At 37.4% G+C, this 26,158-nt stretch overlaps 3 protein-coding genes across 8 annotated transcripts; all 3 read left to right on the top strand.

Moving 5' to 3' along the window:
• Positions 1–276: 276 nt before the first annotated feature.
• Positions 277–8,134, top strand: LOC132315949 (uncharacterized). 3 transcript variants are annotated; one of them, XM_059814409.1, is made up of 5 exons: positions 277–837; positions 2,062–2,362; positions 3,425–3,660; positions 3,955–4,747; positions 5,676–8,134. In XM_059814409.1, exons 3-5 carry the CDS (start codon positions 3,427–3,429, stop codon positions 7,760–7,762), a joined length of 3,114 nt encoding a protein of 1,037 aa, XP_059670392.1. In that variant the 5' UTR covers positions 277–837; positions 2,062–2,362; positions 3,425–3,426; the 3' UTR covers positions 7,763–8,134. The 3 variants fall into 3 exon arrangements, with proteins under 3 accessions (XP_059670392.1, XP_059670393.1, XP_059670391.1); XM_059814410.1 differs by lacking the exon at positions 2,062–2,362 and having other exon boundaries at positions 278–837; positions 5,676–5,930; positions 6,069–8,134; XM_059814408.1 differs by lacking the exon at positions 2,062–2,362 and having other exon boundaries at positions 278–837.
• Positions 8,135–9,519: 1,385 nt separating this feature from the next.
• On the top strand, positions 9,520–18,449 carry LOC132315952 (pentatricopeptide repeat-containing protein At3g29230-like). 4 transcript variants are annotated; one of them, XR_009483882.1, is made up of 3 exons: positions 9,520–11,056; positions 11,095–15,715; positions 16,956–18,449. XR_009483882.1 is itself a non-coding variant. In XM_059814412.1 (2 exons), exons 1-2 carry the CDS (start codon positions 10,572–10,574, stop codon positions 12,404–12,406), a joined length of 1,797 nt encoding a protein of 598 aa, XP_059670395.1. In that variant the 5' UTR covers positions 9,520–10,571; the 3' UTR covers positions 12,407–15,716. The 4 variants fall into 4 exon arrangements, 1 of the variants encoding a protein (XP_059670395.1); XR_009483883.1 differs by lacking the exon at positions 16,956–18,449 and having other exon boundaries at positions 11,095–12,617; positions 13,776–15,716; XR_009483884.1 differs by lacking the exon at positions 16,956–18,449 and having other exon boundaries at positions 11,095–12,617; positions 15,480–15,716.
• A 1,003-nt stretch (positions 18,450–19,452) lies between these two features.
• On the top strand, positions 19,453–25,095 carry LOC132315954 (pentatricopeptide repeat-containing protein At3g03580-like). Its single transcript, XM_059814415.1, has 2 exons — positions 19,453–22,111; positions 24,714–25,095. The coding sequence occupies exons 1-2, from the start codon at positions 19,730–19,732 to the stop codon at positions 24,735–24,737; spliced, it is 2,406 nt and encodes an 801-aa protein (XP_059670398.1). The 5' UTR covers positions 19,453–19,729; the 3' UTR covers positions 24,738–25,095.
• The last annotated feature ends 1,063 nt before the right edge of the window (positions 25,096–26,158 follow it).

The raw sequence follows: 26,158 nt of genomic DNA on the forward strand, positions 1-26,158 counted from the left end.
AAATTAATACAATTATATACATGATTGTCTGCGGTCAAAATTATAAAGTCCCATGTAAGTCCGTATTAAATAATATAAAATAAGACAACAAAAACTTCACTTTTCTTAAAAAGTTTATCACACCAGTTGTCACAGGAATCAAAAACAAAAATTGGAGTAATAAATCTTTTATTATATTTTTAATGTGTGTGTGTGTGTGTGTGTATATATATATGTACAGGACTTTACATTATATTTATGTTTACACCCAAAAGGCATGGGAGGTGGACAGAATCTAGAAAATATGAAACAAAAGCCCATACCTTTCACTTCCTCTCTCTCTAGGACCCAGAAATATATAAATAATAATTTTTTATTAAAATGGGAAAGAAATGATTGTATCAAGGAAAATTCATAGGTGAAAGTACATGAAAGAATAAGAGGAGACCACATGTTGACAATTTTGAAGTCATTGTTGTTTGGAGTTCATTTCTTTCTGTAGAGAGAGAAAGTGAGAGAGAGAGATCTTATCTGGGATGCAGGATTTCTCATATCTGCTGATCAGATTGTGTCCTAGAAGATTGGAATTTCTTAATATTCTTTTTATGAGTGATGATGATCTTGTAAGGCTTTCTCAGTGGTAGTGTACAGAGACACCCACCTTGTTTTTTTGGGCTCTTTGAGGTCTCTCTTCCATCAATTCTGGTTCATGAGCTTCTGGTGTTTGTGTCATGTTCTGCAAGAGTGAGCTCAATACTGATTATGTGGGGTTCATGATTTGCCGTAGATTTCTGCAAATTTGATTGAATTTCAAGTGGAGTTTTGAAAAGGGTATATAGTATTGATTAGAAATCTGAGGTAAATTTCTTTTTTTCATAATAATTTAAAGCCTTTGATTTATTTGTGTGTGTGTGTGTGTGTGTGTGTGGAGTTCTCTGTTTCTATTGCTTGATTGTATGGTTGATTCTCTCCCTTGATTCTATTGTTGATTTTCAATCTCTCTCTATTCTCTTTCTCTAAATTATGTTCTCTAATCTGATGGATTATCAGTAATTGATTTGGGTTATTGGTTTTATGCAATTTTGTTTTATATACAGAGAAAAGAATTTAGTTGGCACTCTGCACACTGGGTTTTTGATGAAAGGGGTCTGAGGTTTAATGGGTTAATTAATTGGAATTTCATTTGTATGAAATTTGATGCTACTCTAATCTTGTTTTTGCTTTTTTTAGCATTTCACAAAGTTTATGTTAGGATTTAATTAAAAGGCCTAACATCTATTCTATTTTGGTAATCATGGTGACATCTCAATATCTTTGTTTTGCACAATCAAATTGTTTAATTGCTATGCATAAAATGACATTTTTATTCAATTATCATTAAATAAACTGAATTGAAGATGCACTGAATTACATCTCTGATTAGTGATCTAACTTTAGTTCTTCCATCGACGTTCAATGTGAAGTTAAAATTTGTAGATCAGGGAAAATAAAATAAAATGGAAAGATACTGATCCCACTTTGTACACGTGTTGCCCCGGATTAATTACTATGTAATAACTTAAAACTTGTAAGTAATAACTAAGAAATTTTTGTTCATTTTCAGCAAAGAATTCAACTTTTATGGTAAAAATTTACTGCATCATTGGACAGTGTAAATGCTCAAATCATACATTATGCACTTTTTGAAAATGATATTATATGCTTGATTTTCTTGAGCCTTGTGGAAAACATGTAGTGCAAGAAATTTTTTGAGTCAGATGTCTGAAAACGATATTAGATGCTTGATATTTAAGGCTTTATATTGGCAATTAAGAAACTGACTCTTCATTAAGTGCATTTAAGCCCCGTCCCTTTATTGCATATACAGAGACATAAACTGAAGTATGTTGCCTTCACAATAAGGTCACTGAATTGAGATATTTCTTGGGTTGGCAAACTATTATCGGCATTCTAATGCCTCTCGTTCTTAGGGATTGTTGGAATTCTTCTTCTGCAGCTCACATATCTTCAACTACTGAACTTGAGTTCATTTTTTTTCTCTCAAGGACTTGGTTAATCCTAAATTAAGTACCTGCGTATCAGGTACCTAGCAGGAATTTTGAGAGATCATTGTGTACTTATCAGGTTCATTCTTCTAGACTAGGGGAAATAAATAGAGCTAAACCTGGAGCTCGTATCTTTGTTTTGGGAAAAGGGGGATTGTGAAGAAGAAACTTCGCAAGATGCAAATATTATACCAAAATTCATAGGTCAGCTCGTGAGGTAGCTATATATATATATATATATTTATTTATTTATTCCGTCCGGTGAATAAATCCAATGGTTCACGCTACTCCCAGATGAGTTGATGTTTTTTGTTTGACCCCATGCACCAGTTCATCAGGTAAGTGATGAGGCAAACTTCCGTATCACCATTTTTGTAATCTTCCTTGTTTTTAGGACTTGAGTGGTTAATTCATCAGACAGCTATTCCTTTCTTGTTGCCTGTGCACTTCAATTTGGAGATTCTAATTTTCCTTGATTACTGTCAATCAAAATTAGAACTTTGGACGAGTTTGTTGTGATTGATGTGCCAATATAGGTTTTTACCAGCAAGGTCAGATGTTTCTGTTTGATGTTACATTCTTTTCTTGAAGCTATCCATTTTCTCATTTCTTGTATTTTTCATCTGTCAACTGTCTTTCTGAATTCTTTGCTTCCTGTTGTTTTCTCTTATCTTACTGGAAAACAAACAGTGCAGAAGAGCTTTCCTGGAGCTAATAGGTGACAAATGCTGAAGCAGCAGAACCAAAACTATCAATCTGAATTTTCCTAAACAACCTGAAAGCAACATTTTTTTTCTTTAATTTGCACACTGTTTCTTTCTCACAAGTTTGCTTGTAATGCAAAGGATATCATTCATGTTTTTGATGAAGATTTAGTCACTTTAAGGTTATCACATGGAGATTGATCTAAAATGCATGGAGTGACTGTTACATACATTAATATATCAGCTAATTCATGCTCTCCTTATTCTTGCACTGCTGACATTCTACGGGCAAGCTGTTGTAATATCGTTTAAAGGGTTGAACTTTGTCAAAGAAGAATTTTTGTTACAAATACCATTTTGTCCATTATAAGGATGAGATTGTTCCTAATATGTGTCTGTCTTGTATCTCTTGATTGCTTTTCCTTAAATATGCACGTAAATACTAATATGGAAAGGTTCAGGTTCTGCATGCTGTTGAAGATCTAGTACTGCATGCTGTTGAAGATCTAGTATAGTGATTTTCATTGATGTTTCTTCTTTTATCTAAGTGACCATTATATGAATTGATATTGGTGGTTCTGCTGAGTGCATTTACAAAATTGAGGTTGCGATTTTATTATATTCTCCTACTGTTTGTAACCAATTATTTTACGTGTTCCCAAGTCAAACTAGTAACATTTATTGTTCTGATTGCAGGAATGGGAACTGAAATACAATCAAAAACATATTTTCCAGGATACTATTCCATGAGGAATCTGAATGATAATGCAAGCACTGACTTCTGGGCTCTATGTCATGAAGAAAGAACCTTGAAAAATGGCCAGAATTATGACTTGCTCTTGACAAGGCCATTCGTAGATGGATATTCGGGGTATGATAAGGAACAACTGAGGCAAACTATTTTGAAGCATGAGTCAATATTCAGGCATCAGGTATGCATATATCGACCATCTCTCTTGTGGTATGAAGTCTGATCTGCAATGATTTTTAAAATGACTTTTCAAAAAATTCTATAATGATCTATTATTTTAAGGTCCTGATTAGTCACTCCATGTTTTGACTTCTATTTTTGGAGCATTTGTGTAAATTCATGAATTAAGAAATAAAGTCCCCTCATTTAGCAGAAAAGGCTTTATATAAAGTCTACTTGGTTTTCTTTGGTGCGTAATGCATTTTTTCTTTTTTTTTGACATTTTCATTTGTTTGAATGTGTTTTGATCATCCAGCTCCAAGAACTACACCGTCTTTATAAAAGACAGCGGGACTTGATGAATGAAATTGGAAGAAGAGAGCCACACAAACATTTAATACCAGCAGAAACATCACAGCCAAGTCTCTTTTTTTCTCAAATTCCTTCTGAAGATGCCAAAAAGACATATGTTTCTAATTTGCCCTTTGAAAATTCAAATAGCATACAGTCCCCTCTTAGTTTGATGAACCGGAAGAATATGTCAGGTCCTCTTTCTTTTGAAGATGCAGTGACTTTTAAGAATGTTGAATCTCTGGAGTCGAAATGCAACATGTTTCAGAAAAAAATGTTCAACCCTGAACTTACCACTGATCTATACATGCATAACAAAGGAAAACAGCTAGAAGAAAGAGTTTTTGGAGTGTCAGGGATGGAGAGTTACCCTCTTAACAGTAATTGTGAGGTCAAATGTGGGAGAGATGGAAAATTGTCCGTTGGTAGTGGTTTGAACTCTGGCTGTAATGGTGAGGCTTCGAGATGTAATCTGTTTCCAAAGAGAACCCGTGATATGGCTGATCTGAATGAACCCATCCAGGTTGAGGGAACACCTGCTTCAATTTCTGTTGATAATTTAGGCAATATCACCTGCCTTGAAGAGGAGATACGAAGGCGAGATGTATTTGTCCACTCAAATTCAAGTTTCCATCTTTCGTCTAAGAGATCTTCTCAACCCTTCCTTATAAAAAGGGATGGAGGAATTAGCCCCGGCAATCTGCATTCAGAGAATGAAAGGGAACCAAAGGAGCAGTTAACTTATATTGTTGAAGCTGGTAAGAATTTCTTACTTTCTTTCCTTGTATATATATTTTTAAGTTGTTGTGTTGGTTTTCATATCTGGTTAGTTTCTTGTGAACTTTTCAGTCCTTCCTTGCTAACTGCTTGCTTCTGTGCTATTCTGGTTTCATCTGAATTGCTGATAAGAAGGGTTAACCGGCCCTCAATCCCTGTATAAATCTGACATTAATTAAATGGAAAAAAGAAAAAAAAGAACCCTGAAAACTTATCTTAATTTATCTCAAAATAAATAGGGGTGTTGGGAATTGAGCATGATCTTTTACAGTCTAGGATGTTAATCATGCTGATAAAGAGCTTCTTGGATTTATTAGAGCAAATACATATAGGCTATGTTCGGCTGCATGGAATCGGAACATTGGAATTGGAAAAAAATTTAGTTCAATTTTCTGTAACTTTGAACTAAACTTTTCTCCAAGGCTCCAATTCCATGCAGCCGAACACATCCACATAGAAATCTTTATACTGAAAGATGATGCAAAATGTTCAATAGATGGATGAGGCTCTTTTTGTTTCGAAGGAAGTCATTTCCTGGCATAAAACTTATATTTGAGTTGACTGCCTTATTATACAAAGCTGGTTTAAAGTTTAAACAACAGTTATGAATTTAAGAATTATTTCCAAATTATATCATACTACTTTATTTTATTTTACCTTTTTCTTTTTGCTTTTTTCTTTTTTCTTTTTTAATCATAAAGAGAGCTATGAAATAGTTGTGGTCTTTCCTGACTTAAGCCACTGTTGCTTTGGTCCTTTTTGTTATTTACCCTGGCTGCAACAAATAAAGCCGCAGGAAAAAAAAAAAAAGAAGAAGAAGAAGAAGAAGAAGAAAGAATTATAGTAATCTTTCTAATATGGGAATCCATGATATAAACTGATGATGTGATTTGGCTAATACTTTTTCAGGGAAAAATAGATGTGACACCAATTTATTCTGTGGAGTTGTCCGTCCAGAAGATTCTGCTACACCATTTAAGTCATTACAAGTAGAGCCTAGGAATCCTTTAAAATTTCTCCAATCTGATAAGAGTAAGATTGAACCTCTGAGAAAGAGGAGAATTTTTGGTGTAGAAATTCCTGAAGGAGTCCATGATCACTCCGCTGTTGCTTCCCATACTCCCACTCAGCATCCTGTTATTCCTCAGTCCGAAGTGGCCAACGGTGAGTCATTCACTGTCTCACAGTGTCAAAAGCCTCCAAGTAGCTTGAGTCAGAATCTGATATCAATTCAAGAAAATCCTTATATTAACAGCTCTAATTCATTCAATAAGAGTCCTAATACATTGATTCAAATCCCAGAATTTGTTGGAGGCAAGATGCATGTTACTTCAGGATCGACCTCGAGTTTAAGAGTTCAAGAATCCTACCAAAATGGCCTTTGTCTTGGTTCCCAGTCAGATGCCAAACAATTACCCTGCTACTCATCAATTGGATTTGGTTTCCCATGTGGAATCAACAGCAGTATTTCACGGCCTGAGCAATCTGTACCACATGGTCCTAGGAAAATCTTTGAGGGATCAGAGTCAGTTCACTACAGGTTTCAGGATGGGGTGATTCCTCAACAAAATCCTGCATCCGTAGATGTGCAAAGCAAGTATGAGAACCCTAGAGGAGGACTGCCCTGGCTTAAAAGAGAGGCATTCTCTAGTGGCGAACTGACCAAAAGAAGTCATCAGATGAACTTCGACTCTTTGGAAAACAGTTCTCTGCAGTTTTCCTGTAAAATTGAAATTGGAAAGAATCCCTCTCCAATTGTGGCTCGGGATTCTACATCATCATCAGGTGTGCGTGATGCTGAGCTGAAGAATATTGGAGTGGGCGAATATCCAAGTAATAGAAGAATTTTTGGGTTTTCCATTGTTGACATGCCTCACACCTCCAAGGATCTAACTTCTCTGAGCCCCACCTTGAAGTCTGATGGCCCTGCTTCTGAAGTTGATGGTGACAGTATTAGGAAAGGTTTGGCTCATGATCCCAAATCTGGTGATCAGCATAAAATGAATGATCTTGTTACAGAGAAGGGACTAGGTAATTACATTTCAGGTTTGAAACATCACATTGATCTGAACTTGTGTCTAAATGAAGAAGAGGATTCAACAGCACCCTCTCTCCCAAGATCCATTGTGAAGATTGCTACCACTGAGATAGACTTGGAGGCTCCAGCAGTTCTTGAATCTGAAACAGACCTATCTCTTGAAGCAGATTCCTCAGGTGGCCAACTTAAGAAGCCTTCAGAATTGTCAATAGATGACTCTAAGGAATCTCATGAAGAACTTGTTAGAATTGCGGCTGAGGCTATAATCGACATCTCATCATCTGGTTATCATGTGGATATTGCCCATCCTCATTCGCCAGAAGCTTCTTGTTTTCAATCTCTCCATTGGTTTGCAGATTTAGTTTCTTCTTGTGAGGGGAATAACGAGGGCGAGGTCAAATCAGTTTCCATGGATACTAATGGTCCCTGCCATGAAGAGTCCATTTCTGATGGGATGGATTACTTTGAGTTTATGACATTACAGTTGACAGACACCAAGGTGGAGGAGTGCTCCTATAAGCCTCCAGTCTTGGAGAATCAGAAATGTGAAGAAACATCACTTTCAGTGCCAAAACGACCTCGCAAAGGTCAAGCAAAGAGGGGGAGGCAGCAAAAGGACTTTCAAAGAGATATACTGCCTGGTCTTGTTTCTTTGTCCAGGCACGAGGTCACTGAAGATCTTCAAATAATTGAAGATCTCTTTAGAGTCAGTGGTTGCACTTGGAACTCTAGTCTGTCACAGAAAAACTTTACCAAGAGCCGTAGGCGGAGGAAGAATTCAGGAGTTTCAGCTCCCTCTCTGGCAGCAAGTGCAATTGTCCCACCAGCAGTACAAGAACCTATTTACACAGGACTTGGACTCGAGGGGAGAAGTTTAACAGGATGGGGAAAAAGGACAAGGCGTTTGCCAAGGCAGAGATGTCCAGCTGATAATCCTAGTCTTGCTATAAAATGTTGAGACACGACCTCAGTTTTTCTTTTTCAATGCGGAAATGAAGAATGGGCAAGATCAGCAGGGGAGTGGTGGATCCATTATTGTGGCCCCGAGTTCAGAAAAGTTTCTTCGCTTCCCCCCCTCTCTCGATCGAGTCATTGTCTTGGCAACGGATTACTTCTCTGAACCATGGATATGATGTTGCGCATTAATATGTAGACTTAAGTTTGTGTTGCTTCAAGATGTCGGTCTTCTGAGTGAACTTGTAAATTTGTCAGGAATAATGTTGGATTCTTCTCTACGGGGACAAACAGCATTTGTTGAGTTGTGTGTAATGTGTAAATGAAAAGGATGGTATAGAAGATTTGGGCGACCCTCGCCTCATATTTAGTTTTATATCAATGTCTATATATCTGTTATTAACAGGATCCATTTCCTGTTGGGACCTTGGGTTCGTCTTTGAAACTTTGAACTTCTACACTATTCATCTGTTCTGTGATTGATGATATTATGCGCATTGCTTTTGATGAGCAGTGTTTTTCCTGCCTCAGACTGTGTAGTTACTGTTAGCTTTTTACACTTTTGGTGCTTACGATTTTCAAAATGTGTTTACAAAGGTAGGAGGCATTCTTGTTAGTACCGACTCTGGGTTACCCAAAATAAAAAAATTTCCCTTTGGGGATGTCTGGGACACTTTGTTTCATGCCTTTTTTAACTCAGAACTATGACAATGTTCCCCATAGATTTGTTCCCCATAGATTTTTGAATGTAAATACCGAAAAACCTAACATGGAAAATACAAAAATGTTTGTCCTTCAATGAAGTGTGATCAAATAGTATCCAAGTCCCAAATCAAGTTAGATTTGTCCCATGCAGACTTTATTGGTTTCAACTAGAATAAAGCAGAGGAGGAGCTTTCTGATTGTAAACCAATAAAGTCTTGAACTTGACCATACATCAAGGTTTGTCCCATGTAGACTTTATTGGTTCCCACTAGAATTGAGTGGCTTGAACTTTCACCATACGTCAAGGTCCATCATTTATGAGTGATACGTTTCTTATTATTTATACGTGTGTGACTAAAATAGTAAAATATTATATTACATTTGAGGGTCTCATCATTTATGTGTGTGCCTTTCATATGTGTGAATTATGCCGACTATCATAGTACAACACTTGTGTATTGTAAATAAGGGGAGCCACGATTTCAATTGAAGGAAAAAAAAAAAAAAAAAAATCAATAACTAATATTGAAACAATGTGCAAAGAAAAGTTTTAAAAAGAAAATAAAAGAAAGAAAATAAGAAAACTTTGAAAGGAAACAAATTAGAATTTGATTCAAAGAAATGAAAATTAAAAGAATTAAAAAGGTAAAAGAAATAAAAAATTAAGAGATAATATTAAAAATTTAAAATTTGAAGGGACACACTATATAGAATTTTTGATATATACTCTAAAAAAAAAAAAAAATGCATATACTACAGTGGGCTGAGCGGAGCCAGATTAGGGCTACAACTTGGGCTGGCTCAACGCAATCCAATCCTAATCCAACCTCAACCCGAATCAGGTTGGGTTGGGTCAACCCGAATTATACTCAACATGAGTTATGGTCATAACTCGGACCGAATATTTTCGGGCAAGTTGGGTCAGGTGATGGGTTGAGTTTTTTTTTTTTTTAACCCCGAAAATTTATATATATATATATATATATATATATATATATACATATAATATTATATTATATATATTATATATATTTGATTATATTATTATAAAAAAACAAAATATTTTTAGGGCAAATCATTTCAGGCGCATCGCCTCCGTCTCTATTCTCTCTGAACTTGCCGTCTCTCTCTCCCTCTCCATCTGCAACCACAAAATCTACAAGAATCAGAAGTTGAAAACCCATATATTTCAGTTTTATCTATTTGTCTACAAGAATCAAAAGTTAAAAACCCATATCAGCATATCATTTCAGATTGTTCAAAAAATCAAAACCCAGATCTGTCAGTTTCCATCGCTCGCTGTTCCAGTTCGGGTTCGTCGTTCGCAAGCTTCAGCCGTTGTCTCTCAACTCTCAAGCTTGCCCCCCTCTTTCTATGCAACTGCTAAGTTGTATGTATGGGTTTTGTTTCAGTTTTATCTATCTCTCAGTTTTATCTATCTCTCATGCTTCAGCCACTTGTCTATCAACTCTCAAACCCATATATTTCAGTTTTATCTAACTTGTATGTATGAGCGGCGGCGGCGGTGACGGCAGCAGAGCGGACGGCGGAGAGAGAAAGAAGAGAGAGAGGAGAGAGATGGGTTTCGGGTTGGGTTCGGGTTGAGCTCGAGCCTAATCCAAATATGTCTGAATTTTGACAAAATTCAACACAAATATGAACCCGATTTGTGAATCTAAAACTCAAATTTTAAATTTTCGGGTTAGACTGGATCATCCGCCCAAATTGCAGCAGCCTAGGGCACGTTCCTAGAGAGTACACCCATAAATTAATAAATACGGACTAATAAATAATAATTAAAAAAATTCCCATAATCTAAACAATAATCTTCCATTTAACGAATACGTGGTATATACATAAACTGTGTAAGTGCGAGGATATAAATTATAAAGAGAGAGAGTGTCGAAGTCTTCTGCTTCTGTGAAGTTCCAAAATGCTTGCTTCCCCTTCTGGGTGTAGATTTCTGAATCCAAGAAATACTTTTTCATTGATCTAAGTTACTCTAAGCTCAATATAGATATGAATGTTCTCTCATCTGGGTTCTATTCATTGTTCAAGAAAAATAACCCATTACTCTGTTCTAAACCTTTTGTGACTCCAAATTGCAAATGCCCACACCAATCCGAGCCCCAACACGGTTTTCCACACGCAGACTCTTCGAAAAAACGCTATCAGACCTTCACAAGTGCACCAATCTAAACCATTTGAAGCAAGTTCACGCGTATATATACAGAGCCAATCTTCACGATGACCCTTTCGTCGCGCCCAAACTCATCGCCTCGTTCTCGCTGTGTCGCCAAATGGTATTAGCAGTTAACGTTTTCAATCAAATACATGAACCCAATGTTCATTTGTATAATACTTTGATCAGAGCTCATGTGCAGAACTCTCAGCCCTCACAAGCTTTCGCGGCTTTCTTTCAAATGCAAAATTGTGGCGTTTACCCAGATAATTTTACACACTCATTTCTTTTGAAGGCCTGTTCCGGTCAATCTTCGTTGCGAATTGTTCAAACAATTCACACCCACGTAGAAAAATATGGGTTTTATTCAGATATATATGTTCCCAATGCGTTAATCGATAGCTATTCAAGGTGTGGTCTGGAAGGCGTTAGTGCGGCGAGGAAGTAAGGTGTGGTCTGGAAGGCGTTAGTGCGGCGAGGAAGTTGTTTATGGTGATGGAGGAACGAGATATTGTTTCTTGGAATTCAGTTATTGGTGGGTTGGCGAAAGCGGGTGATTTGAAAGAAGCTCTTAGGTTGTTCGATGAAATGCCGGAGAGAGATTCAGTGAGTTGGAATACGATATTGGATGGGTATGCGAAAGCTGGAGAGATGGATACTGCATTTAAATTGTTTGAGAAGATGCCTGTCAGGAATGTTGTGTCTTGGTCAACAATGATTTCGGGTTACAGCAAAGCCGTGGAGATGGAGATGGCAAGAATGTTGTTTGAGAAGTTGCCTGTCAAGAATTTAGTTCCTTGGACTATAATAATATCTGGGTATGCTGAAAAGGGACTTGCAAAGGAGGCAATTGGTTTCTATGATCGAATGGAGGAAGCTGGATTAAAGCCTGATGATGGGACTGTTATTAGTATATTGGCTGCTTGTGCAGAGTCTGGTTTGCTTGGATTGGGTAAGAGAGTTCATACTTCTATAGAGAGGAGCAGATATAAGTGTAGTACTCATGTGTTGAATGCTTTGATTGATATGTATGCAAAGTGTGGCAACTTGAACGGGGCATTAAATATATTTAATGGGATGGCAAAGAAAGATCTGGTTTCCTGGAATGCCATGATACAAGGGTTAGCCATCCATGGACATGGCGAAAAGGCACTTTATCTTTTTTCTAGAATGAAGGAAGAAGGTTTTGCACCTGATAAAGTGACCTTTGTAGGTATCTTATGTGCTTGTACTCATGCCGGGTTTGTTAACAAGGGTCTGGATTACTTCTATACAATGGAGAGAAATTACGGGATTGTTCCACAAATTGAGCATTATGGTTGCATGATCGATCTTTTAGGACGTGGGGGACGTCTTGAGGAAGCTTTTAGACTTGTGCATAGCATGCCAATGGAACCAAATGCCATTATTTGGAGTACTGTTTTAGCGGCCTGCCGAATGCATAATGCTGTTGAACTTGCAGAGAAGGTGGTAGATCGCCTGGTTAAATTGGAACCGACAAATGCAGGAAATTTATCTATGTTGTCGAATATCTATGCTGCAGCAGGGGATTGGGGAAGTGTTTCTAATGCAAGGCTGCGGATGAAGAACACAGGCACCCAAAAGACTTCAGGAGCTAGTTCAATTGAGATGGATGATGAGATTCACGAATTCACTGTGTTGGATAAATCACACCCTAAATCACATAGGATATACAAGACGATTGATTTATTGTGTGAGCATCTTAAGCAAGTTGGTTATATTCCAGAGGCATGCTCCTAAAATTTATTGCAAATAACGATGGAGGTGGGCAGGCTGCTAAAGATGATACTTAGCAGCATGTCCACAAAATGTCCTGTTCTGCAAGAGTGAGCTCAATACTGTATTTTCATGGATTATGTTGGGTTCATGCTTTCTTGTAGATTCCTGGAAATTTGATTGAATTTCAAGTGGAGTTTTGAAAAGGGTATATAATTGTGATTAGACCTTTGAGGTAAATTTCTGCTTTTCTTAGTAATTTAAAGCCTTTGATTTTATTTATTATTATTATTTTCATTTATGGGTTTGTGGAGTTCTATGGTTCTCTTGCTTGATTGTGCGGTTGATTTTCTCTCTTGATTCTATTATTGATTTCCAATATGATGGATTATCGGAATTTGATTTGAGTAATTGTTTTATGCAATTTTGTTTATGCATATAAAGAAAAGAATTTAGTTGGCACTCTGCATACAGGGTTTTTGATGATAGGGGTCTGAGGTTTAATAGGTTATTTAATTGGAATTTATTTTTTCATGAAAGTTGATGCTACTCTAATCTTATTTTTGGTTTTTAGCATTTCACAGGGTTTATGTTAGGTTTTAACTAAAAGACGTAACATCTATCCTTCTTTTGTAATCATGATGACATCTCATTATCTTTGTTTTGTGCAATCAAATTGTTTATGCATAAAATTGTATGTGGATTCAATTATCATCAGATAAATTGAATTGATGATGATGAATACAATCACATCTCTGTTTAGTGATCTAACTTTAGTTCTTCCTTTGACATTTGTTCACTGTGATTCTGTGAAGGTAATTCTTTTTCTGATAAATAACTGTGAAGGTAAAACTAGTAGATCAGAGAAAGAAAAAATAAAAAAAAATTTTTTTTTTCGAAAGATATTGATCTACTATGTAAATGTGTTGGTCCGGATTACCTACTAGTGTACTATGTAATAACTAAAAACTATTAAGTAATAACTAAGAAATTTGTGATAAATTTTTAGTGAAGAATTCAACTTTTACAGTATTAATATATGCTGGAACTATTTACTGATGATTACTATGTAAATGCTCAATTCATACATTATACACTTTTTGGAAATGATATTATTTGCTTGATTTTCTTGAGCTTGTGGAAAGCATGTTGTGCAAGAAATTTTTTGACCGCGGTGTTTGAAAATGATATTATAAGCTTGATATTTAAGGATTTATATTGACAGTCAAGAAACTGCCTCTTCAGTGAGTGCATTTAAGTTCCCGTTCCTTTATTGCATATATAGAGACTGAAAGTGATGTATGTTTCATTCACAATAAGGTCAATGAATTGAGATCTTTCTTGGGTTGGCAAATTTATTATCGTCGTTTAATTGAAAGTGAGCTCCTTGCAGAATTTGGGTGCCAAAGGCATTCTAATGCCTCTCGTTCTTTGGGATTGTTGAAATTCTTCTTCTGCAGCTCTCAAATATTCAATTACAGATCTTGAGCTCCTTTTCTTCTCAAGGACTTGGTTAAACTAAATTAAGTGGCTGCATATCAGGTCTCTAGCAGGAATTTTGAGAGATCATTGTGGACTTATCCGGTTCATTATTCTAGACTAGGGGACTTAAACAGAGCTAAACTTGGAGCTCTTCTCTTTGTCTCAGCGAAAGGGGGAGTGTGAAGAAGTAACTGCACAAGACGCACATATACCAAAATTCATAGGTCAGCTTGTGAGTTAGCTATAGAGTTCTCGGTTAATTTTGAAGCAGTTTTTGGTCCATTGTTCACACTACCCCCAGATGAGTTGATGTCTTTTGTTTGACCCCATGCACCAGTTCACCAGGTAAGTGATGTTGCTGGCAGAGGCAAACTCCCGTGTCACCATTTTCGTACTCTTCCTTGTTCCTAGGGCTTGGGTGGTTAATACATCAAACAGTTATTCCTTTCTTGTTGCCCATGGACTTCACTTTGGAAATTCTTGTTTTCCTTGATAGTAGTCAATGAAATTTAGAATTTTGGGGGAGTTTGTTGTGATTGATGCACCAATATAGTTTTTAGCCAGCAAGGTCAGATGTTTCTGTTTGATGTTACATTCTTTTCTTGAAGCTATCCATTTTTTCCTTTCTTGAAATTTTCATTGGTTAACTCTCTTTCTGAAATATTTGCTTCCTGTTGTTTTTCTTTCCTTTTTGGAAAACAAACAGCGCAGAAACACTGTCCTGGTTGCTAATAGGGATTAATGCCGAAGCAGCAGAACCAAAACTATGTTCAGAAATCTGATTTTTCCTAAACAACCTGAGAGCAACATTTTTTTTTTTCTTTAATTTCCACTCTTTTTTTTTTGGTCATATTTGCTTGTAATGCAAAGGATATCATTCACGTAGTTGATGAAGATTTTGTCACTACAAGGTTATGGCTTGAAGATTGATCTAAAATGCATGGAGTGACTGTTAAATACCTTAATATATCAGCTAATTCATTGTAGTCCTTATTCTTGCACTGCTGACATTCTATGCACAAGCTGTACTAATATAGTTTAGAGAGTTGAACTTTGTCGAAGAAGAATTTTTGTTACAAATACCATTTTGTCCATTTTAAGGATGAGATATTTCCTATATATATATATATATATAATCTCTAGATTGCTTTCCTTCAATATGCACGTAAGTACTAATATGGAAAGATTCAGGTTCTACTTGCTCTTGAAGATCTAGTATAGTGATTTTCATCGATGTTTCTTCCAGTATCTATGTTACCATTGCATGAATTGATTTTGGTAGTTCTGCTGAGTGCATTTACAACATTGAGGTTGCAATTTTATTATATTCTCATACTGTTGTAATCCATTATTTTATATGTTTCCATATCAGACCAGTAACATTTATTTATTTAGTTAGCACCAGGAACTCACCTAGGCAGGGCCCCTTCGGGACCCACCCTAGGCTACAAACCTGGGGGTGTAGAGCCCCGCCCCAAGGATACACCGGGTAAGTCGGAGAAATTGGAAGGCTTGGTAGGAGTCGAACACTGGCCGATTGGATGCCAGCCCCGAGCCCCTACCATCACTGCCAAGCCCCCGGGGGCACCAGTAACATTTATTGTTTTGATTGCAGGAATGGTAACTGAAATACAATCCAAAACATATATTCCAGGATACCATTGCATGAGGAATCTCAATGATAGTGCAGGCAGTGATTTTTGGGCTATTTGTCATGAAGAAAGAACCTTGAAGAATGGCCAGAATTACGACTTTCTCTTGACAAGGCCGTTCGTAGATGGATATTTGGGGTGTGAAAAGGAACAAATGATGCAAAATATTTTGAAGCATGAATCAATATTTAGGCATCAGGTATGCATATCTCATCATTCTCTCTTGAACTATGAAGTCTGATCTGCAATGCTTTTTAAAATGACTTTCTGAAACATTCTGTAATGATGTATTATTTTAAGTTCCTGATTAGTTGTTCCATATTATGACTCCTATTTTTCTGAGCATTCAAATGAGTTTGATAGATTAAGAAATAAAGTCCTCTCATTTGGCAAATATGGCTCTATAGTGTAATGCGTTATGATCATCCAGCTCCAAGAACTCCACCATATTTATAAAAGACAGCAGGACTTGATGAATGAAATTGGAAGAAGCGCACACAAACATTTAATACCAGCAGAAACATCACAGCCAAGTCTCTTTTTTCCTCGAATTCCTTCTGAAGATGCCAAAAAGACGTGTCATGTTTCTAATTTGCCCTTTGGAAATGCAAGTAGCATACAATCCCCTCTTGGTTTGATGAATCGGCAGAATATGTCAGATCCTTTTCTTTTTTTAAGGCGTAGTAACTTTTAAGAATGGTGAATCTTTGGAGTGTAAACACAACATGTTTCAGAAAAAAAATGTTCAACCTGAACTTACCACTGATCTATACATGCATAACAAAGGAAAACAGCTAGAAGAAAGAGTTTTTAGAGTGTCAGGGATGGAGAGTTACCCTCTTAGCAAAAATTTTGAGGTCACATGTAGGAGAGATTGAAACTTGTCTGTTGGTAGTGGTTTGAGCTTTGGCTGTAATGGTGGGGCTTCGAGATGTGATCTGTTTCCAAGGAGATCCATGATATGGCTTATCTGAATGAACCCATCCGGGTTGAGAAAACATCTGCTTCAATTTCTTTTAATAATTTAGGCAATATCACCTGCCTTGAAGAGGAGATATGAAGGTGAGATGTACTTGTCAGCTTAAATTCAACACTTTCTTACCAAAAGGGATGGGACGAATTAGCCTAGAAAATTTGCATTCAGAGAATGAAAGGGACCCAAAAGGGCTGTTAATTTGTAATGTTGAAGCTGGTAAGAATTTCTTACTCTCTTTCTTTGTTTTTATATTTTTAAGGTGTGGTCGTTTTCATACCTCATGGTTCTTTTACCATAGTTTCTAGTTTCTTGTTTCAGTCAAAACAATGCTACTTGTAAACTGTTCAGTTGTTTCTTGGTAATTGCTTGCTCGTGCTATTCTGTTTTGATCTGAACTGCTGATAAGAAGGATTAATCTGGTCCTCAATCCTGTATAATTTGATTTGGCTAATGCATTTTTCAGGAAAAAATAGATGCGACACCAATTCGTTCTGGGAGTTGTCCATCTATTGAAGTCTGCTACACCATTTAAGTCCTTACAAGTAGAGCCTGGGAAGCCTTTAAAACTCCTACCTGATAAGTGTAAGATTGAAGCTCTGAGGAGGAGGAAAATTTTTGGTGTAGAAATTCCTGAAGGAAACCATGATCAATGCACTGTGGCTTCACATACTCCCTCTCTGAAACCAGTTATTCCTCAGTCCGATGTTGTGATACCCCACATTTCCACGTGTAGGCTGGCCAGGCCCACACCCGAAAACATGGGAATATCAAAACAATTTAGTATTTAAACGAACACAGAATACAAGAAGAATAAAAAGAATGAATAAATCGCTGAATGAAATTCTATTAAATCATTTTAAACAAAATAAAAGTAATTAATTTCAATTAATAAATCCTTTAAAATATCGGGGTATTACAGATGTGGCCAACGGTGTGTCATCCACTGTCTCACCATGTCAAAGCCTCTCCAAGTATCTTGAGTCAGTATCTGATATCAGTTCAAGAAAACCCTTGTATTAACAGCTCTAATCTATTCAATAAGAGTTCTAATACATTGATGCAAATCCCAGAGTTTGTTGAAGTCAAGATGCATATTGATTCAAGATCAACCTCGAGTTTAAGAGTTAAAGAATCCTACCAAAATGGTTTTTGTCTTGGTTCCCAGTCCGATGCCAATCAATTACCCTGCTACTCACCTATTGGAGTTGGTTCCCCATGTGGCATCAACGACAGTATTTCATGGACTGCACAATCGGTACCACATGGTCCTATGAAATACTTTGAGGGATCAGACTCACTTCACTACAGGTTTCAGCACGGGGTGATTCCTCAACAAAATCCTGGATCCATTGATGCGCGGAAGGGGGAGGCAGCAAAAGGACTTCCAAAGAGACATACTGCCTGGTCTTGTTTCTTTGTCGAGGCATGAGGTCACCAAAGATCTTCAAACAATTGAAGATTTATTTAGAGTCGGTAGTTGCACTTGGCACTCGAGTCTGTCCCAGAGAAACTTTCCCTAGTACCGTAGGCGGATGAGCAATTTGAGGTTACTGCTCCCTCTCTGGCAGTAACTGCAGTTAGTCCGCCACCAGTACAGGAACCTATTTACACAGGACTGGGACTCGAGGGGAGAAGTTTAACAGGGTGGGGGAAGAGGACAACGTGTTTGCCAAGGAAGAAATGTCCAGCTATAAAATGTTGAGACAGGACCTCGGCTTCATTTTTAATGCAGAAATGAAGAACAGACAAGCTCAGCGGGGGAGTGGAGGGTCCATTATTGTGGCCTTGTTCGTTTATGTTGGCCCCAAGTTCAGAAAAGGATGGTATGGAAGATTGGGTGACCCTAGCCTTATATTTAGTTTTACAGGCGTGTCTATATACATTTCTCTTATTAACAGCATCCATTTCTTGTGGGGAGCTTGTAATCGTCTTTGAATATTTTAATTTTTACACTATTTATCTGGGCTGTGATTGATTTTCTGTCCAATGCTTCAATGCATTCGGATTTTGCGGCCTTTATCAAACATGATTACCAGAAGTTGGCGCAGGTGTTATGACTCCTTTTCTTAAAAGAAAATTGTATTTTTTTTTCCCACTTATAATCAAGGCATAAGATCAAGAATCATTGCAGGCATTTGAAGAAAATGGTCGAAGTGGATTTCCTCCGTTTTGGAGGGATCCTGTGCACCACTTTATGTAATAAATAACGTCGTTTTGGTGCATAAATAGAGAGTTCAAAACAAGTCTCGTACTCAAAACAACATAATTTTAGTGCACAGGATTACTCCAAACAGTAACATCGTTTTACTGCACATCCTTGGAGTCCAAAACGAGCCTTGCACCCAAATAACTAATTTTAGTGCACATGATTCCTCCTATTATTAGGGGATCATGGTCTTTAAAAATATCAAAGTAGTGATACTTAAAGAGGAGGAGTGGGGGCTGGGATCCAAGTCTTGAACCTAACTAAATCTGTCCCATGTAGACTTTATTGAGAATAAAGCCCGAGAAGATTGTGGTCCATGATTTATGAGTGCATCAAGGGTAGTACAAAAAATATTGTATTTTATTCTCATCACTTACATGTGATCGTTTATATACGTGAATATCCTAAAATATGAAGTGGCATTATATTTCAAGATTGTCATCACTTACTCATCACTTACACATGATCGCTAAATATTTTAGGGCATTCAATGCAATATAACATTTGTCTAATAAAATTTTGACTCCCATGAATTAATGGTAGTAATTCGTATAATTTAAATCTTTTCAAGAAGTCCATGTGCATGTTATATAATTTTTTAACATAATTAAATATGTTTTCAAAACATTATATTTAACCAAAATGAGTTGGAAATTAGCGTGTTAAAATAAAATTAAAAATGTTGAAAAATAAAATTATATGGGTTGAAAAACAAAATTAATGTAGTTGACAAATCATATCACCTCTGCAGAAGAGGATCCTAGGAAAGCATTTTGTAGTTCTTTGATTAGGATTTGGGCTAAACACCAATCTTTCCGTTAACGAAATTGACCAATAGCCCAGCTTACCCGCCAAAAAAAGAAATCTATCGTCTTTACATGAACTGTGATGCGTGTGTACATATAGAGAGAGAGTGGCAAAGTTTTCTGCTTACGTGAAGTTCCAAAATGCTTGCTTTCCTTTTGGGTGTAGCTTTCTGAATCCAAGAAATACTTTTTCATTGATCTAGTTACTCTAAGCTCGATATAGATATGAACGTTCTCTCTTCCGGGTTACATTCATTATTCAAGAAAAACTACCCATTACAATTCATCAAACTTCATTGTTCGTCTTTCTCTAACTTAACTGTAGAAAAAACACTCTTCCATTCGCGAGAGAATTTTGCTTTTCATTTGGAGAACTGTTCAGATATAGTTTCTCTGAGAAAGCTTCATGCTTGCATTTTCACTTCTGGGCTCCAAAACAACATCTTTTTGGGCTCTAAGCTTCTCAATTGCTATGCCAAGTTTGGCTTCTTGACTGAATCTAGATGGGTATCTGATAAGATCATCAATAACAATCTCTCTCTTTGGAATTCAATTCTTGTTGGGTATTTTAGAGCTGGTCAATTCAGTGAAGTTCTTAGGCGATATTTAGATTTAAGAAAGAGAAAGATTGGTGTGGATAGTTCAGCCATTACTTTTGCATTGAAGAGTTGTATTGAGTCGGGGAATTTAGAATTTGGAAGAGTGATTCATGTGGATGCTTTCAAATTTGGTTGGAATGTTGACCAATTTGTGGGTTCATCACTCATTGGGTTGTATTCTGAATATGGTGATATTGATGATGCATCTAAAGTGCTCGATGAAATAACTGAGAGAGACATTGTTGCTTATACGTCAATGATTACAGGGTATGCCAATGTTGGTGATCACCGTGCCTATGAGGCTTTTAGAATTGCTCGTCGTATGCAGGAGGAAGAACTCTGTCCTAATCGAGTGACTTTAGTGAGCTTACTTCAGGCGGCGGCACACTTAGAAGCCCTGGAAGAGGGTCGGTCTCTCCATGGCTATGCTATTAGAAGAGATATTGGATGTTCAGATGAAGTTTTTGAAACAAGTCTAATGGACATGTATATCAAGTGCGGAGCCACAGATACTGCAGCCTCAATTTTTGGCAAAATGAGCACAAAAAGTGTTGGTTCTTGGAATGCATTGATTGCTGGGCATCTTCAAATGGGGCAGCCATTAAAAGCTTTGGACCTTTTCTTTAAATTGGTGCAAGAGGAGGTGAAGCCTGATTTGATTACTTTAGCGAATGGGATTTTGAGTTGTGCTGATTTGGAGTGTTTGTGTATAGGCAAGAGTATCCATTGTTACATGATTCGAAGTGGAATTCAGCTCGATCTAGTTGCTGCCACAGCTCTAATCGATATGTACTCGAAATGCAACAACTTAATACAGGCCAGGAAAGTCTTTACGGGAATGGAGGAAAAGGATGTTGTTTCACTTAATGTGATGATGGCAGGTTATCTTCAAAATGAATTTGCTTGTGAGGCGATAAGGACATTATATGAAATGATTGGAACAGGTATTAAACCAAATGCTAGTACTATTTTAAGTATACTTTCTGCCTTGTCTGATATGAAAGACGCGAGTCATGGCAGATGTGTTCATGGATATGTATTCAGACATGGGTTCGAATTGAACATTGAAATATCAAATCAACTCATTCACATGTACGCAAAGTGTGGGTGTATAGACTTTTCAAGGCAAGTCTTCAACAGGACAAATTACAGGGACTTGGTGTCATGGACATCAATGATGATGGGCTATGTATCTCATGGGCGTGCTGATGAAGCCATAGCCTTTTTTCGTCTGATGCAAAGAGATAAAGTAAACCCTGACTCCCTCACTTTAGTTAGCCTGCTTAAGGCGTTTTCTCAGGTTGGATGTCTAAATCTGGCGAAGGAAGTTCATTGTCATATATATCGGGTTTCTATGGAGACTGAGATGCCCGTTGTCAATTCTCTGGTTACTACTTACGGCAAATGTGGAAAATTGAACTTGGCTAGAAATCTGTTTGAACACATGACTGGTCGGTGTTTGACATCATGGAACACGATGCTAGCTGCATATGGGATGCATGGGGATTATAGCGAGGCACTTAAATTGTTTGACCAAATGAAAAAGGAAAACGTTGCACCAAATGAGGTGACTTTCATGTCTATACTCTCTGCTTGCAGCCATTCAGGCTTGGTTGAAGAGGGCCTGCATATTTTCAGGTCCATGAAAGAAGAATATTCTTTAGTTCCTTGTGAAGAGCATTATGGTTGTATAGTTGATTTATTAAGCCGAGCAGGGAAGATTGAAGAAGCGTATGATCTTCTGAAATGCCTGCCATCAAGACATAGTGCTTCTGCATTGGGCTCCTTGCTTGCTGCTTGTAGAGTTTACGAAAATAATGAAATGGGGGAGGTGATAGGAAGGAGACTCCTAGATTTAGAGCCTGAGAACCCAAGTGTGTATGGTTTGATGTCAAATATATATGCAGAAGGTGGAAAATGGGATGAAGTGGCGCGAATTAGAGCCATGGCACAAGGGAGAGGCTTGAAAAGGACTCCTGGATATAGCCTGATAGACTTAGATAAGCAGGTAGGTGAAGTGAGTATCTCGGCTGTCAATTAAAAGTTTTTCTTTATCTCTCACACCTAAGCTTCAGCACTATTGACTGTGATTCAATCCCAGTCAAATGTGTAAAATTAATTGGACGAGTGTACCAAATAGTGGTGGTAATTACTCACAGATTCTTTCTGCTGTTAAGAGTTTAGTCAGTCATTAATGTTACCATATTTCTGATTTATAGTAAAAGAAAGTTGCTAGTGACTCTCAGTTTACATCTTAGTATGTCATCATAATTTATAGCTTTAATGGAGTTTCTGGTTTTGTAAACATCCCTGAAATTGCAATTGATTATTTCCCTTTCAGTTTGTTACATACTAATGTATTCATATTGTTGTTTGCTCATGTAGCTATATGCCAACACTGGATCATAATATATATATATATATATATTTTTCTTAGTTGGTACTCACACACACATGCCTCCATTGAGATTCGAATCCCTGACCTCCCTTTGGGAAGTAGTGGCCTGGTACCTCTAAGGCACAGGTCTGTTGGATCATAATTTACTTTTTATAGAAGAGAGGAGGAATGATCTGCTGAATGTGTATATACAAGTGATAACCAATTCTTACTTGGTCTTTGAAATCAATAAAGGGTAGATTTACAAACAGTTCTTACAGCATAATGCAGAAACACCAACAATTACAACAGTTCCATTTATTCTAATATTCTGCGTCAATAATCAATGAATTTCAATCAAAACCACCACCAGCTAAGGACCATCTTTCTGCTTCAACAGAGATTTGATGATGTCCATCAAGACTTTCTCAGAGCTCCCACCAACTTCACAAGCCTTCTTAGCCTCTTCTTCAACCTTCTTAGCCTTATCCCTCAGGTTCTCATTCCCCATAAACTCTTGCACCCTCTCACCAATCTCTTCACCCATCACAACCCTTTCTCCACCCCAACCCCATTCTTTTATCCACATCCCCAGCCCTGCATTATCTACCACCTCTGCGTTCATCCTGTGATCCCCGTGTTGAGGCCATCCCAACATAGGTACTCCGTGCCTGGCTGCTTCCGTCACTGAGTCCCACTCACATTGGTTGATGAACCCTCCAATGGCAGGGTGTGTCAGAATTGCTTCCTGGTTCACCCACCCCGTCATTACCATCCCTTTGTTCTTTGTTCTTTGGAGGAACGAATCACCTAGCAATTCTCGAAGCTCTTCATTTGCATTTTCAACCACTTTGTTGGTTTTCAGTACCCACAAAAACGCAAGTGCGCTTCTCTCCAAACCATTTGCTAGCTCTCTTACTTGATCCTTTGACATGGGTGTTCTGTTTCCAAAGCTGACATACACTACAGAATCAGCAGGCTGGTCATCTAGCCATGGAAGATGAAGGACTTTTTCGAGCTCATAAGGTTCTAATGGCCCAATTGGAAGAACAGGTGGGAGATCACTTAAAACTCTGCCATCATTGAGAGCAGCAATTGTCTCCTGTTCAAGCCAGTTGAAGTCAGTCAATAAGACACCTTTTACTTTTGGAAGAGAGAGAGCATTTGGTATTAAGTAGGCTGTTAATAGATGATTAGATGGTGAATCATCTAGCCATGATGGTGGAATGAGTGATTTTGGTAGTGGTGCTAAACCAGGGATCTTGACATCTTCGAAGCTGTCACTATTTTTAGAAGTGGTTTTGGACATTAGTACAGGAAGATAGGCCACTGTGGAATAACATCGAGCAGAGGTAGTGGAGACAATGTAGTTGGGAATGCCAAGTTCAGCTACTATTTGAGTTAGACTAGCAGATGCTACGAAATCAGAAAAGATGGCAGAGACTGGTTGAGGTAGAGAAGATAGCAGGGGATGAAGGAGGTGTACAGAGCGATTAATGTCTTCAACTTGGGTAATAAAAGGGTCATTAGTGGTATAACTGGAGGTGTCACAGTGAATGATCTGAAACTCGTGATGCTTGATGTTCGGGTAACAGGAGAGGAAGATAGTGAGTTGGGTGGACTCTGCAGCATCGACTATTGGTTGTATGGTGATGACAGTGACCATACAGTTATGTGAAGATACCATGGCTGCAAGCCTGAGAAATGGGGTCAAATGGCCCATGCCAGGGCTTGGGAAGAACACAATGTGAGGAGGTTCTGCTTCAATGTTACTGGAGTTTGACATTATCAGTCTATGATTATGGGAGTGTAATTTTGATATGGAGTTGAACACTTGAGTAATGAAGGTCACACTTTCTCTACATGGTCTTATATTTTCTCATTTTTGTTCCTGGCCATATTACATGTTCTTGTTTGCTAGTTTGTGGAATTATAAAAGGAATCAAATTCAGCATTTGCAATGATATATTACTAAACCATATTGTGGTGTGATTCAGTGGTCCCGTGAAAGATCTTCCATCTGCAAATTCCTTTTTTTATTTCCAAATGGTGAATTATATAATCATCTTAGGACATCCTCCTTGCATATATATATGTTTCACTGTTCTCTGATAGCTTCCCTATCTTTACTTTCTCCTTCCACCACCATCATCACTATTATGGTTATCATTCTATGCATTTCATATAGTTTGATATGGGATTGTTTGTGGGTTCATGTTTGTTGTTTTGTCAGCTGCAAGGATCAAATGGAAATTGACCGGAGATAATCAATAGGAAGATTATCATCAAGGTCAAGTTCGTACTGTCTGGATAACTGACTGATGCAGATATACGGAGATGTGAACAGGTGGGCAGCTACAAATATTGTGAGGACCATCGCATTATATAATACGAGGAAGCCATCATCCTAGTCAGCTGGATTAGACTTTTGTATGTATCTCTATCTTACCTCCACCTGAGTGCATTGCCAATATGCTTCGTTTGTATGTAGAATACTTGAATACTGCACAAACAATGTCAATTTTTCAATCTTTCTTGTTTGATAAAATTTCTGGAAATGTTGCCCAACTTTTTTCATGGTTTTAGAGTGACCAATTGTAGCGTGCTCTCTAATTCTGTCTAACGGTTCAACTTAATGATTTAACCATTCGATTTTTTTTTTTGAAATTTATTTAACCATTCGATTTGCATGCCAGATTGTGAAGCTTTCATGTAAAAAAAACCTCGGTTCCAAAGATGTAACCAAATCAAAGGCCTAAAAATAAAATGTCTTGAATTGCTCAACCATGAACAATCTACAACATAGAAGAAATATGATCAAATTTTATAAATGTAAGACAATATGATCGGGACTGTAACGATCCAAAATACACCAAAATAATAATAATAAAAAAAAATTCGGTATGACCTCCTCATAAAATGTTCCTCTACAACCTATTAAAATACATAAAAAGATGCAATAGCTTCACTGGGCCTTAAAAATAACCTATCATGTCCCAACGCACAATAGGTATTACATCACATTCCTAAAATAATTACATACATATCAAAAATTCCTTCCTCCATCTCATCCAAACAAGGAATAGTCCTGTTACAATAAGTTACAGACCATAAATGTAGCTAAAGTTTTAAAGTTAATAACTTACAACATTATACTGATTAAACTAAAGTTTCTCAAAATAGTTAAGATTACATTTACAAAATACTAGAGTCTTATACAAAAGATAGCAAAAATAAAATAGATCCCCAAGCTCGTCTAAAATTGTGGTGGATCGTCGTTCGTCACCTCTTTTACTTGTTCTGAAAAATGTTAAAAATAATGGGGTGAGCATAAGCTCAATAAGAAGTATCTAAGACACTTCTTATGACCCCGCAAATCCACACAAAGAATGGATAAAACGGACGGGGTCATATCATGAGAAATACATATTCTCAACCACAACAACAAATATGTAGCAAATGTCAACCAATCACAGATTTATTAAAATGTCATGAAGTGCAATGTTATGCAAATGTCGCTCCCCATTTTCGAAACAATTCCGTTTTAACAACCAAACCGTTAGTGTAATCCAACCCAAGGCATCTCCAAGGCGTCACGAATGGAGGGTTGACTGACTATCCACGACCACAAGGTACCTCCAAGGCGTCGCATCCGGCCTAGTTAACTCAACCATACTC

Source organism: Cornus florida, unplaced genomic scaffold (genome assembly GCF_030987335.1).
Source record: "Cornus florida cultivar Cherokee Brave unplaced genomic scaffold, ASM3098733v1 CherokeeBrave_3.0.0_Hap2_Chr07, whole genome shotgun sequence".
NCBI classification, from domain to species: domain Eukaryota; kingdom Viridiplantae; phylum Streptophyta; class Magnoliopsida; order Cornales; family Cornaceae; genus Cornus; species Cornus florida.

What these genes read in the sequence shown, in the direction of transcription:
- LOC132315949 (XM_059814409.1), top strand. Translation starts at nt 3,427, where the DNA reads ATGGGAACTGAAATACAATCAAAAACATATTTTCCAGGATACTATTCC. An exon ending in AGTCAATATTCAGGCATCAG is followed by an intron (nt 3,661 to 3,954) that starts GTATGCATATAT and finishes TTGATCATCCAG; the next exon opens with CTCCAAGAACTACACCGTCT. An exon ending in AACTTATATTGTTGAAGCTG is followed by an intron (nt 4,748 to 5,675) that starts GTAAGAATTTCT and finishes ATACTTTTTCAG; the next exon opens with GGAAAAATAGATGTGACACC.
- LOC132315952 (XM_059814412.1), top strand. Translation starts at nt 10,572, where the DNA reads ATGCCCACACCAATCCGAGCCCCAACACGGTTTTCCACACGCAGACTC. An exon ending in TTAATCGATAGCTATTCAAG is followed by an intron (nt 11,057 to 11,094) that starts GTGTGGTCTGGA and finishes CGAGGAAGTAAG; the next exon opens with GTGTGGTCTGGAAGGCGTTA.
- LOC132315954 (XM_059814415.1), top strand. Translation starts at nt 19,730, where the DNA reads ATGAACGTTCTCTCTTCCGGGTTACATTCATTATTCAAGAAAAACTAC. An exon ending in TGATAGACTTAGATAAGCAG is followed by an intron (nt 22,112 to 24,713) that starts GTAGGTGAAGTG and finishes TTGTTTTGTCAG; the next exon opens with CTGCAAGGATCAAATGGAAA.